The sequence below is a fragment of the Equus asinus genome, chromosome 16 (assembly GCF_041296235.1).
Source record: "Equus asinus isolate D_3611 breed Donkey chromosome 16, EquAss-T2T_v2, whole genome shotgun sequence".
In the NCBI taxonomy this organism is placed as follows: domain Eukaryota; kingdom Metazoa; phylum Chordata; class Mammalia; order Perissodactyla; family Equidae; genus Equus; species Equus asinus.
The window spans coordinates 42,499,385-42,512,636 of NC_091805.1; the positions used below are offsets into that span (position 1 = coordinate 42,499,385).

Below are 13,252 nucleotides of genomic sequence, written 5' to 3' on the forward strand. Positions count from 1 at the left end.
TGGGGCACACTCCAGGATGCAAGGGGCTGTTCAGCTGACCCACTGTGAAGTGGAGTCTTAACAGAAAACTGTGCTCCTTATGGGGAATTCTGAGGTCTTTTGGGCAGGCTGGCTCTCTCCCAGGCATACCAAAGCCCAAGACCCTGACTATTCCTGGAGTGGAAGGAGACAGTCACTAAAGACTTACTATTCCCCTTGGATGAGGAGGTCAGGGAAGTGTCACCCACTGTTGCGGTCTAAGGCCTGGGGAAGGCTGGCTAAGCCCACAGACCAGCATGGACAGTTGTCCCCATCTGCCAGGCTTCCCAGCTTTGTTACGTGTGTAACAGGATCTGGCTGGCCAGGTCCCTTTGAAGGTCAGGTGTTTGCTGGAGTCAGCCAGGAAGTCTGGGTCAAGCCCAGCAGGAGGGGGAGCCATGTGCGCTTCTGCAGCGCAGTGACCTTGCCTGTGCAGTTCAGGCGACACATACCAGGAGAACAGACAGGAGCGTGGCTTCCAGAGGCAGCTCTTTCCATTAGAAAAGTAATTACAGAGCCGGGTAATTTATATCCCTAGAAAGATGCAGGGCAACTGCGGGTGGGGTGGACGTATGTTTAATTTTAAATCCTCCAACCTCCCCTTAATGAGGAGGTGCTTTGAAACAGCAGAATGTTTGGGATCCTTCAGAGGCCGCATTTCCTTGGTGCTTTTCTTGCTTTAAGGGAAAGCGTGAAAGACAGATGAGGAACGGCAGAAGCGGTGTTGGGGCGGGGGGTTGCCTCCCCCGCCCGTGCTGTGCAGACATTATCTGCTGTAAAACTGTCACTGAAGGATGGAGAACGGCTCTTGGCTGCCGTGGCCTCAGATAATGTCAGTGCTGAGCAATGACCCAGGATTTGTTGGCAGCCAGCGAACACCTCCAGGGCTCTGGTGCCAGCCTGGCCAGTGCTCCTGCCTGGGGAATGAAGAGCCCGCAGGGGTGGTGTCCATGGGCTTCACGGTGAGAGCTCTAGCCCTTTTTTTTTTTTTTTTTTTTTGCAAACGGTAATGTCCCCTTGAATCACTCGGGTATCCTGTAAAAATACAGAGAAAGATTCAGCAAGTCTGGAGTGGGCCTGAGATTCTGTATTTCTCACAAGCTCCAGTGATGCCACCAGCCCATGAACCGCATTTTGAGTGGAAAGACCCTAGAGAAGGCAGACACTGGCTTCCCTGGGTCTCACCAGGTGGTTTTGGCTAAAAAGAACGTGAGAAGGCTAGGACTCGGCCGCAACCTGCGCTACCCTGGGAGGGAAAGGCTGTGGGACCTCCAGACCATCTTGAACACTCTAGGACCTGCAATTATGGAAGGGAGCAGTGTCATCATGGACAACCCCTGTCTAGGTTTGGTGTCTGGTGTTGCCTTTTCTGCCCCATCGGGTTTACCTTCCTGATGAGGCTCAGGTAAGGCCTGTGGGAAAACTGAGTCTGCAGACCTTGAGCTCCCCAGCGGGCAGCCCCTGATGGGGAGGGAGGCAAGCTCAATATTCCAGCCGCCGACCAGCCTCTGAGTGTGTGACGGGGAGTTGGTTTGGGTTGTGTCCACTTGGGCTTCTCACCTCTCTGGTGTGGCGAGATAATCCTCTCCTGCTCACCTGGTTTCACAGGTCCCTGGCTGAGAAGGAGCTGACAATAGCCCAGTCCCACCTTGTCTGTGTGCTGGGGAGCCAGGCTGTGCGGCCCAGGTGGCACCAATGCCGAAGAACAGCAAGGTGACCCAGCGTGAGCACAGCAGTGAGCATGTCACGGAGTCGGTGGCCGACCTGCTGGCCCTCGAGGAGCCCGTGGACTACAAGCAGAGCGTCCTGAATGTGGCCGGCGAGGCAGGCGGCAAGCAGAAGGCGGTGGAGGAGGAGCTGGATGCGGAGGACCGGCCAGCCTGGAACAGCAAGCTGCAGTACATCCTGGCCCAGATCGGCTTCTCTGTGGGCCTCGGCAACATCTGGAGGTTCCCCTACCTGTGCCAGAAAAATGGAGGAGGTAAGAGACAGCCCTGCTCGCCCCGGGGCGCCCTGCACGTGGGCTGGGCTGAGGGGCAAAAAGGATACCCCTCTGCGCAGCAGAACTGGAACCTCTGTAGGCTGGAGCTCAGGACTCCAGAGTGAGCCTCTTTAGAACAGCTAAGTGCTAGCAGCTCTCAGAGATTTTGGCCGTGGTTATAAGAACATGGGCTCTGGGCCTGAACGGCCTGGGTTCTAGTCCCAGCTTTGCAGTCAGCAACCTGTCCAAGCTGCTTAGTTTCTCTGTGCCTCTCTGTTCCTCATCTGTCAAATGGGAATGATAGTAGTTCTTGCCTTCCAGGACAGTGAGAGGATTAAAAGAGCTTTACATGTAGAACGCTTAACACTGTCTCTGACCCAGAGTATAGAGCAACTGTTGGCCATTATTATTAAATGCCTACTAGGTGCCAGGCACTGTTGTCAGCACTTACTGGATATTAGGCTGAAATACGTGAAGGCGCTGATATCTGAGCATCTTGAAACAGCCAAAGCACCAATTTCATACGGTTCAACCACTGAGTCCCTGCAGTAACCCTATGTGAGGAAGGAGTTATTATCATCTCATTTTAGAGACTGCAAAACTGAGGCACAGAGAGGTTAGATAACTTGCTCAAAGTCACCCAGCTGATGATTAAGTCAGGATTCAAACATGGGCAGCCTGGATCCAGGGCCTGAGCACTTCCTCGCCACACCTGCTGCCTCCCTCACGCTATCCCCTGAGTTTGAGTCTCCCTGGGGGCTCTTGCCCTGCTATCAGACCCCTATCTCCTCATCATTTCCAGCCCCCAGGATGGGGAAATGCCCCCAGGCCTTACCCCCTCAAGCCCCTCCAAAGCAGGCTGGAATGTTCTGAAGGCAACTTGCTTTGAAACGGGCGGGGGGCAGGGGCTGGGGGGAAAACTGACTGAAAATGAAGAAAAACTCAGGGGGCTGAAAACAAGGACGTCTGCAAGCTCAGAGCTCTGGTCCTGGGAAGGTGTCTTAAGTCAGCGGAGAGTCTTTGTGCCCCTGAGTCTCCGTGCCTGGGGTTGCCACGCTCCAGCCTGATGGGCGGCCACAGCTCTGCAGGCATTTTAACCTGGCTCCTTCCCTCCCTGCTCTGGGGACTCTCTCCACGTAGCCTTTCCCAGAGATGCAGCCCATTCAGGGATGCCCCCTCCTCTCCAGGACACACTCCCCGGTCCAGAAGGCTGAGTCTGGCTGGAATTTCTGCTGGAGGCAGGAAGTGAGAAAGCCCGACTGAGCCTGTGTGCTGAGTCAGGCCAGAGCTTTCCTCTTTCCTCCACAGCACAGTCTATTCCCTACATGCTCTCCTTGCTTTGAAAGATTTTCTCCCCCAGATAAATAGCTGCCTATCAGAGCTTTCAGTCTGTATGGCATGGCCAGGTCGCTGAGTTATGTAAGACCAGCCCAAAGCAAAGATACGAATGTGTGTGGTTTCCTTACGTGCTGTGAGATGTTGAGAAGAGCTCAGAGCACCAAAATGACTTTGGAGGACACGTCACATTTGGGGACTCTAGCTGGAAACCTCCAGCCTTGTCCTTTGTGGCTTCAATGCCAATCACAGGGTCCCTCTCCCCACCTTACACCCACCCCAAGAGTAGTGTTCTTCCAAAATCTGCCAGTTCACAGTGTCACCAGACAATCGCCATGTCACCAGGCGTCACAAACAACCCCCAGAAGAAAAGTGTTGTCCTCTCTCAGGATCCTCAGCTCTCCATTCGATGTTCCTGGCTTCATTTTTCCATCCTCTCTGACTCCTGGAATCCCTTTTTATCTCTACCTTTAACTCTCCTATACGTTACGAGTTTTATAGTAAGTCATCGTAAACGTCTTTTGGAAGGAGGCAAATTATCACAGGAAGGAGACAGCTATTTGGTCTGAGAGCTATGAGAGTCGAAGCTCTGTGTTTTTGAGCCGTGGGTGTTCCAGTCAAAACTTTGCTTAATTCTGGATGAAAACTCTGGAACTCTGCTTAGCTGCACCAGATGCTGACAGTTTCTTTATTCTGCATCCTCCTAGCTTGTTGGGTTTTTTTCCTGTTTATTTTTGTGAGAAAGAGGCAAATGTTCAGCAAATGCTTACTATGAGTAAGTAACTCATTTAATTCTCACAACAGCCCTACACAATAGGTACAGAATTGAAGCATATGAAATGGCCGGGTTTTTTTAATTGAGGTAACATTGGTTTATAACATTGTGTGGGTTTCAGGTGTATGACATTATAATTAAATTATAGCATTTGTATAGACTACAGTGTGCTCACCACCAAAAGTCTAGTCTCCATCCGTCACCATACGATTGACCCTCTTTATCCATTTCACCCTCCTCCCACCTCCTTCCCCTCTGGTAACCACCAATCTGTTGTCTGCTTCTACAAGTTTCTTTTTATCTTCTTTCTTTCATTCATTTGTTTTTATCTTCCACACATGAGTGAAATCATACAATATTTGTCTTTCTATATCTGGCTTATTCTGTTTAGCATAATACCCTCAAGGTCCATCCGTGTTGTCACAAGTGGCAAGATTTCTTCTTTTTTTACCGCTGAGTAGTATTCTGTTGTATATATATATACCACATCTTCTTTATCCATTCATCCATCGATGGAAACTTACGTTATTTCCATGTCTTAGCTACTGTAAATAATGCAGCAATGAACATGGGGGTGCATTTATCTTTTTGAATTAGTGTTTTTGTTTTCTTTGGATAAATACCCACCAGTGTAATTTCTGGATCATGTGGTAGTTCTATTCTTAATTTTTTGAGAAATCTCCGTATTGTTTTCCATAGTGGTGGCTGCACCAATTTACATCCCCACCAACAGTGCACAAGGCTTCCCTTTTCTGCACATCCTCACCAACACTTGTTATTTCTTGTCTTTTTGTAATAGCCATTTTAACAGGTATGAGGTGGTATCTCCTTGTGGTTTTGATTTTCGTTTCCTTAACAATTAGTGATGCTGAACATCTTTTCATGTGCCTGTTGGCCATCTGTATGTCTTCTTGGGAAGAACATCTATTCAGATCCTCTATGAAATGGCCATTTTTGAAAGTAAAAAATGGTCAAATATCAGTAATTTCATATGGTTCTACCTAATATTTTCATCCTCTTTATGCAGATGATAAAACAGTGGCAGAGAGATCAAGTAACTTGCCCAAAGTCCACAGCTGGTAAATGGCATAGCCAGGATTCAAGCCCAGGAGGTCTGGCTCCAGGGTCTGGATCGTAACCCTTACTCAGTATGCATCTCAGCAGGCTGAGACCAGGGGGCTTTCAAATCCCCAGAATAACCTTGGGGTTTGCCAGAAACGAGACCCATAGTGCAGACTGAGACATAGACTATTAGAGATCTGGGTGACATTAGAGATTCTGGAATCCTTCTCCCTATAACCATGTTCTGTTAAATTTCCTGACACCCTGAACAGAGCTCCCAACCAGTCGTACTGATGACCTGAGGCTCCTGAAAGCTGCGGAAACGGAAAGGGAAATCTGGGCGTGTCCCCACGTTGTATTTTCTAAGGTGGAAGAGGGTGTGTTTCCAAATGATTGCAACAGGGGTTGATATGAAAAAGTACCTCTGATTAACCAAAAATCCTGCTCACCCAGACCGCAGCCCCCGAGCGCTGTGGTTCGCTAGGTCTCCATGTGGTGGAGAGACCTGCGGTCAAGTCAGTGCCCTGGGGCCCAGCTGAGGTGGGCGGGCCTGAGTGGCGGGTGGCTGCTGGCCAGTCTTTGCTGCAGGATGGCTCTTTGGACAGACTTCCCTGAGGGCTTTCCCGGGTTCTTTGGAGAGAGGAGAGACGCATCCACAGAAGATTCCAACCTGTTTCTTGATACCCTGGAACCCATCTCCCCGCAACTCTTGCCCCCGTCAAGGACTTGCAGGAAAATACAAAACCAGTGGGGCTATGTCCCTTTGCTTTCCTGCAGATCACTTCTCTCCTCTTCCGTTTCCCTGAGCCCAAGACCAAGAGACAGAACTAGGATGAAAGACAGAGCCAGGAGTCCTCAGGCCCTCCTTCCTTTTAGCACCATGATGAGGCTCCTGATAGTGACGTGTTGAATTTATGTGTGTGTGTGACTGTGTGCATGTGCGTATTTGATGAACTGGATGCTGTTGTATAAAGCTTCCCCCAGAAGACTTTCCTATTTGGCTCCACTGGACCCCAGCCCCTCCCTCAGCGTGTATGTGCTCGGCCTTGTGTGACGTGTGTGTGTGTGTGTGTGTACACACATGCTCTGACATTGCTCTTGTGAATCTGAGGGTCCTGCCAGCTCTCCTGGGATAGTGTCTGTGCCTTCTGGTGTCCTGATACCACCCCCCCCACCCCCCCCACTGCACATGCCCGGTACAGAGAGGATAACAACCGACTGTTGCCAAGTGCTGGGTCCTGTGCCCAGAAGATCCCCTGGGTTTGTTGGCAGATTGGGCACATGTTGGGGAGCATGTGGGACGTCATGTTATGGGGGCAGAGCAGTGTGGCCGGGGGTCTCTTGCTAAGCGTGGTCTGGGGGTGCTGGGTGACCATCAGGGCACTGGTGACTGGGGCTGGTCTGACACCATTTGACAGACAGGCAGGGCTGTGCTGACAGCTTTGGTAACAAGACTGGGTTGTTGGCACAGCTCTCAGCAGGAATCACTCGTCTGTGTCCAGACATAGTTTTAATTCTCCTGCTAAATGCCCTGTCACTTGGAATCGAGATTGTGTCTGCAGTAAGGTCCAGGGAAGCAAGTTTAATTTATCATCTGGAATCTTTAGTCGGATCCATTCTATCCTTTGTGATCCTCACAGCTACGCTTTCCTGAACTGCTAATTTTTCTCCCGTTCCTCCCAATTAGCTGTAGATTAATGGCGATACTAGTCAGACCTTCTCTCCCTGGAGAGCATCCAAGCTCCGCTTCCCTGGAGCAGCCCAGTCTGCTGCATCAGCATCTGGTTCAGACACAGGGAAGGCTGTGCCCGGGGTCTGTGCCTCTGGGGGGAAGGGGCGAGTGAGCAGGGGCTCACTCCATCTGGGGCTGCTTCTCTGTGGGCAGAAGGGGGTGCAAACAGAGTCCACAGAGTGCATCATGAGGTGAGTGTGTCTGTCTGCCTATGGCTTGATATATGGATTCCTGAGAGGCAGTATGGTGTCTGTCTGTCCGTTTCTGAGTCTGCCTTGTGAGCAGGAGGCATTGACATACATTTGGATCCTCCCTTAGCATTTTGGGTCAGGGGAGTCCAGGGGAAGAAGGAGGTCACGTGTGTGACCCAGACCGTTCCTGGAGGAGCACAAGGACTGATGACAGTTCAGGATGATCAGAGATGTGGCCGAGACTGTAGGACAGGCTGCCACCCCTCCCTTACCCTGGCGCCGTGCTCCGGACACCCTCTGACGTCCCTCCCTCCTTCCCAGGTGCCTACCTGGTGCCCTACCTGGTGCTGCTGATCATCATCGGGATCCCCCTCTTCTTCCTGGAGCTGGCTGTGGGCCAGAGGATCCGCCGCGGCAGCATCGGCGTGTGGCACTACGTGTGCCCCCGCCTGGGGGGCATCGGCTTCTCCAGCTGCATAGTGAGTTGGGGGCTGGAGGTGGGCACTAATCAAGAAGCAAAGGGGCCGCTGTTGGGGACAGAGTTTACAGACCAGAGGCCTGGGCCTGGTCAAGGGCAGGGAGGGAGACCTTCAATGTGAGAATTGCTTCTAGCTGATGTCTCAGGACCACATACTTCCTAAACTGAAAGTTGGCTTCACTGCCTGAAGCAGGATTATAGTATTTGGAACTGTCGCTAAGGAGGAAAGGCTGGGACACATTCACGAGGGGGTGCCTGGGACATCTCGGCCCGAGTTCTCTGGGGACATGTGGGCCATCCCGGATACCCCTCTCTGCTACCAGCCTGTCAACTCCCCGTGAGGGAGGCCCTTCCTCTTTCCCTGGTCAAAAAGTATTTTAGTTGGGCAAGTGGGTGGTATAGGAAGAGGCAGCCCTGGCACGGGGTCTCCTGGCCATTTTACTGTGCACGTGAGCAGACTCGGAGAAGGACTCAGACAGGAGCCTGTGGCCGACCCAGGAAGGGTGAGGCTTCAGAATAGTGGAAGAAAGGGAGACCCCACTGGCCTGGATGGGGAACCCCCATGAGGGCTCCAGGCTCATCCGTGGGGCCACAGATGAGACCTCGATTAGTGTCTAGGTGAGAAAACTGAGCCTCCCTTAAGGCAAAGCCCACAGGTGCCCATGCTCACACCTCGTGTAAAAAGTGGAATCTGCTTCTGGAAGGGACTGAGGATTCTGTCCAGCCTAGCGGCAGGGCCAGCCCAAACCTGCCTCAGGCAGAGACTGGGAGAGGGTCTGTGCAGCTCCAGCTCTCATGCCAGGGGTCACCTCTACACGGGTGACATGGCCAAATACAGCACACACTGCTGGTGCCGCCATGTGTATACGCATGCATGTGAGGGGGGTCCCCCTTGGACTCAAAGCACCCAGGTGAAGGAATTGGGTGTCTCTTCCCCCCTGTATCCCTGTAAGGTGTGCTGTAGGACATCAGGGCTCAGGTGAAGTGGGTGAAGCAGGGGGCCCTCAGCTCTCACTGACCAGCAGTGTCACTGAGGCATAATATCGCCAGGGCCCTGGAGCTCAAAGGGACTGCTCAGCATCCAGAGTGGACGCCGCAAATCCCTGCATGTATAAGCATTACTTTCAAAGAAACCCCGTGGACCCTTGGTCAGAATCCAGGCATTCCTATTTTAGATACAATTCTACCAAGGTTGGTTATGTTTCCAAGAAATGAGGGGTGACATCTTTCTAGAGACAAGAAATGAGAACAGCTATCTTTCTAGAGGCAGGCTGCTGACAGTACCCAAGAGACAGTAGTGTCCTGAGAGAAGGGAGGACATAGGAAACCACTAAGAAGCATCCATAAAACCTCAAAAGACGCAGCAGTCTGGGGCCATTTACTCTAGAGGAAAAGCTGAGCAGGCCTCCGTAGTCCCCAAGGGCAGCTCGGGAACTGTAATCCTGAGTCATCAGGAAATGATGGGGAAGTGCTTCAAGCATCTTAGAAGAGTTTCAAACTGGAAAGGATTAACATTGTAAGAGTTTATTGCTTAAAGGAGAGAACTTTAATATCTGAAACATTCCTTTGCGGATTCTCCGAATAGCAGATGAAGGGAGGATTAGGAGCAGGCCCTCAGCTGCCCGCCTCCTGCCCCTCCTCCTCCTCCTTCAGGCTGTGTGCTGTGTTGTGTGCAGTCAGCTGAGCGCTGGGCCTTGGGTGGGGTATGGGGCCAGGGTGGGGGGTGGTGGCGGTTGCTGTGGCCTCGTGAGCCCCTCCCCCACCTTGGATGCTCGTCCTCAGGTCTGCCTCTTCGTTGGGCTGTATTATAATGTGATCATCGGGTGGAGCATCTTCTACTTCTTCAAGTCCTTCCAGTACCCACTGCCCTGGAGTGAATGTCCTGTCATCAGGAACGGGACCATGGCAGGCAAGTGTGACCACCTGGGGACCCCAGCTAGCCCTCACTCAGGGAGGAGTCGAAGGAGCCTCAGAGGCTTAGGCACAGACATGAGATTTCATTGACTTGCTCTGTCACCTTGGATAAGACACCTACCCTCTCTGATCCTCATTTCCCCTTCTGATGATCTCTTGCCAGCCTGTCCCACAGAGTTCTTATAGGGATTGAATTAAATAGTGAGTGTAGGTAAAACTCTGGAAGTTGTGACTTTTGTTTAGTTGTTATTAACTACCCTGTGTTACTCTAACACCATTCTATCTGGAAACAACCTTAATTTGCATGCCAGTCCTATAAAGAGCTGGGTGATTTATCCCAACTCACAGATGGGTAAACTGAGGCCCAGAAGCAACTTTCCCATGGTCACATCACTGATTTAACCGAGGGTCTGGGAAGAGAATCCAGGTTTCCAGCTCCCAGCTCAGGACCTTCCCCCCCGGAACTTGAGGCCAGCTCTGCCTAACCCCTCCTGCCTTCCATGAACGGACGTGGGCAGAGGGTGGCATCAGTGGGAATTCAGCCAGATCAGATTCAGCCCATCAGATTCAGACTCAGGAGTCCTCAGGTCTGCCAGATCCTGGCTAACTCAGAACAAACACGGCCCCTGGCTGCTACCCACACTCAGCTATCCCCTTGCCCACTGCTGCTCTGTGTGGGGGTCCAGCAGAGGAGGTGGCCCCATAGCCCCGCTACTGAGGTCCTGTGGCCTTTGCTGCTATTTCAGTGGTGGAGGCAGAGTGTGAAAAGAGCTCAGCCACTACCTACTTCTGGTACCGAGAGGCCTTGGACATCTCCAACTCCATCTCGGAGAGTGGGGGCCTCAACTGGAAGATGACCCTCTGCCTCCTTGTGGCCTGGAGCATCGTGGGCATGGCTGTCGTCAAGGGCATCCAGTCCTCAGGGAAGGTGAGTCATGAGGGGGCACTCAGAGCCACACGGGGGGCAGCAGAAAAGCCTGAAGGGCAGGGGCTGAGAACTCTGGGCCACCCCGTGCAGGGTCCTTTGAGTGGGCTTGGCCTCTGGATGGTGCAAGGTGACGACACAGGCCCTCAAGGAGGTGATGGGAGAGTCAGTGCTGCAGAGCTGGTCTCTGTGGACAGTCTATCAGGAGTGGGCTTGCAGGAAAGCCTTGCTTTGACCCCAGTCACCTCTGTGCTCAGATGACTCAGGCAGGCTCTGCAAACTTTAGAGAAGGAAAACCAGGAGCGCTGACCCAGGGACGTTTGTCTACATCCTAGCCCCTTGGGTTCCCAAGCAATAGCCCTAGAAGAGCCTGCTCTGAGCAATTTTTGGTGAAAACCAACAGCTCACCGTGTCTACAGCTAAAGGGCTCTTTGAGCAGGTGGGTGCTGTGAGTGAAGGGGCCTTGGAGGCCTCTGTGGGCGGCTCCACACCCATCTCTGAGCGTGCAGACCAGCCAGGCCCCACACACCTTCTCCCAGCACTTCAAGTCCCCTTCAGGTAAGGGCCCTTTCTTCTTTGTCACCTGTCAGTATTCCTGGACTGCCAGGGCTGGAAAGGACGTTAGAGGTCCCGTAGTTCAATCTGCTCATTTCACAGATGGGAAAACTGAGGCCCAGAGAGGGGAAAGCCCCTTGCCTGAGATCATGCAGTCAGTCAGTCCCAGGGCTGGAACTGGAACCCTGCTGTCTGCTGAGACCCCAGTTTCTTTACTGGACTTTGTGAGCAAGGAAGCTAAAAGCTGGAAATGGAGAGTGGTCTCAGCCGCCGCCTCTTCCCTCTCCAAGGCCAGAATGGTAGCTGGCGCTCCGTGGCACTTATCAGGTGCTGCCCGTGTGTGAATGCATTTGGTCCACAACAACCTTCAGTTAGGAACTGTTGTACCCGTTTTATAGATGAGGCAATGGAGGCATGCTGAGGTTAGATAAACAGCCCGAGGTCACATGGCTGGTAAATGGTAGAGCCAGGATCGGATCTCAGGTGGTCTAGCTCCAGACACGCATGCTCTTAACCTTCACGCCATTCTGCCCACACAGCCTTCTCGATTTGTTTCAGGGCAGCACACATTTTGTGAGCACCTCCTTTGTGTGAGGCTCTGTGCCAGGCTCGTGGGGATATATAGAATGTGCGAGAAACACATGTGCTAGAAAGTAGCACAGGATTTATAAGCACAAGAGGCAGGGCCTTCTTCTGATGTTTTTGCTTGAGAGCCGTGTCTGTGACTTCCTGGATGCCTTCTGTCAAAGGAGCTCTAAGGACAGGGGAGTTCTGAGGGGGTCCACGGGAGTCGGGGACAGAAAAGCAGGCATGAGACATGGAAAAATGAGGAGGGGAGAGCAAAGGGTTCCCGCCCCCTTGGCAGTTCTTGGGGTGGGGAGGCCACAGACCCAGCCCCGCCAACCCTTGAAAGGAGGAAACAAGCCCCAGGCACAGCCATGCTGACTCCAGCTTGTCTGCGCTCCTGTTTCTGTCTTGGCTCATTGCCAGACGTGTGGTGGGTTTGGCCCTATGCCCATGGGTTCCGGGGCTCTGCTTTCTGCTGCCATCAGAGGAGGCTCCTGTGCCCCAGCTGTGCGCAGGGAGGGGGAACCAGCTGCAGGAGGGGCTCTGCCCCACGGTGGGTCCCTGTTCTCTCTGCAGGTGATGTATTTCAGCTCCCTCTTCCCCTACGTGGTGCTGGCCTGCTTCCTGGTCCGGGGGCTGCTGCTGCGAGGAGCCATCGATGGCATCCTACACATGTTCACTCCCAAGGTAAGGGTCTGGGGCTCCTGCAGCTGGGGGACACCAACAGCTCCACTGAGCCTGGTCTGCTTCGTGCAATTTAACACTCACTGAGGAACTGCTGTGTGTCAGGCCTGGTGTCAGGCCCTGGAGGGAGGCCCCAGGGAAGGGAGCCCTGCCCTCAAGGTTCCAAGGAGAGGGAAGTCACATCAATTTGGGTGAAATCAAAAGAATCCTCAGGAGATAACCTCTGAAACGAGTTTAGGGAGCAGGTAGAAGTTCAGTGGGTGGCAGGAGGACATTGCCATCAAAGGGAACCCAAGGGAATGGAAAAGCACAGGGTGAGCTGCAGGCAATGGGGCAAGTCGGGTTTGGGGGTGGCATGGGGGCAGAGAGGAGGGGGTTTCGTTGAATGGATTTGTGACAGCAGGAACCAAGAAGAGGCCTAAAGGGAGAAAGCTCCCCGGGACCCAGCTTGTACCCAAATTAGGGGAACGAGGTCACTACTGTATTAAAGATAGTAGACCCCATGGGTAGTGACTTTAGCTTCCCGAATCCACCCATATCTCCTCTCATGCAGTCCTCCCTGTGGCCAGTGGGGGCCGGGCAGGACCACTGTGCAGTTTGACAAGGGGCAGCGGGGCACAGGCTCCTGAAGGATACACCCAGGTTCCTACCAGGGGTCTTCGCCCACCTTGTGGCCCTGCCTCTCTGTTTCCGCTCAGACCACTGGGCACAGCTGGCATGAGCCAGTCCACTGAGAAAGAAGAAAATTTCTAATGCAGGTTGGGATTCCCTTCAAGGTGCCCCAAGCAGTGTACGTTAGTAACCCCAGCTGGGCAGGCTGAAGCCCACCTCCACGTGCCAGCTGATCACTGAGCCACCAGCAGGGGCCTGGTGAGATTCCAGTCTGTGGGCATGGGTCAGAACTCCGCCCGCTGAGGCCTGCGACCTCGGCCCTGAGTGGTGCCATCTTGTGCGTGTGCGCACACGCTCACACCTACAGAGGAAGTTCATACAGATGACACAGGGAGGAGAGTCCAGAGCTAGTGGGGCTTGAAA

At 53.0% G+C, this 13,252-nt stretch overlaps 1 protein-coding gene across 1 annotated transcript in view; it reads left to right on the top strand.

The window, feature by feature from the left end:
• Positions 1–13,252, top strand: part of SLC6A17 (solute carrier family 6 member 17) — a 57,885-nt gene that overhangs the window by 14,989 nt on the left and 29,644 nt on the right. Inside the window, exons 2-6 of the mRNA XM_014835254.3 lie at positions 1,627–1,999; positions 7,416–7,573; positions 9,355–9,481; positions 10,233–10,414; positions 12,110–12,220. Of these exons, the coding sequence (XP_014690740.2) occupies positions 1,714–1,999; positions 7,416–7,573; positions 9,355–9,481; positions 10,233–10,414; positions 12,110–12,220 (864 nt within the window). The 5' untranslated portion in view covers positions 1,627–1,713. The remainder of the gene's footprint in view (positions 1–1,626; positions 2,000–7,415; positions 7,574–9,354; positions 9,482–10,232; positions 10,415–12,109; positions 12,221–13,252) is intronic.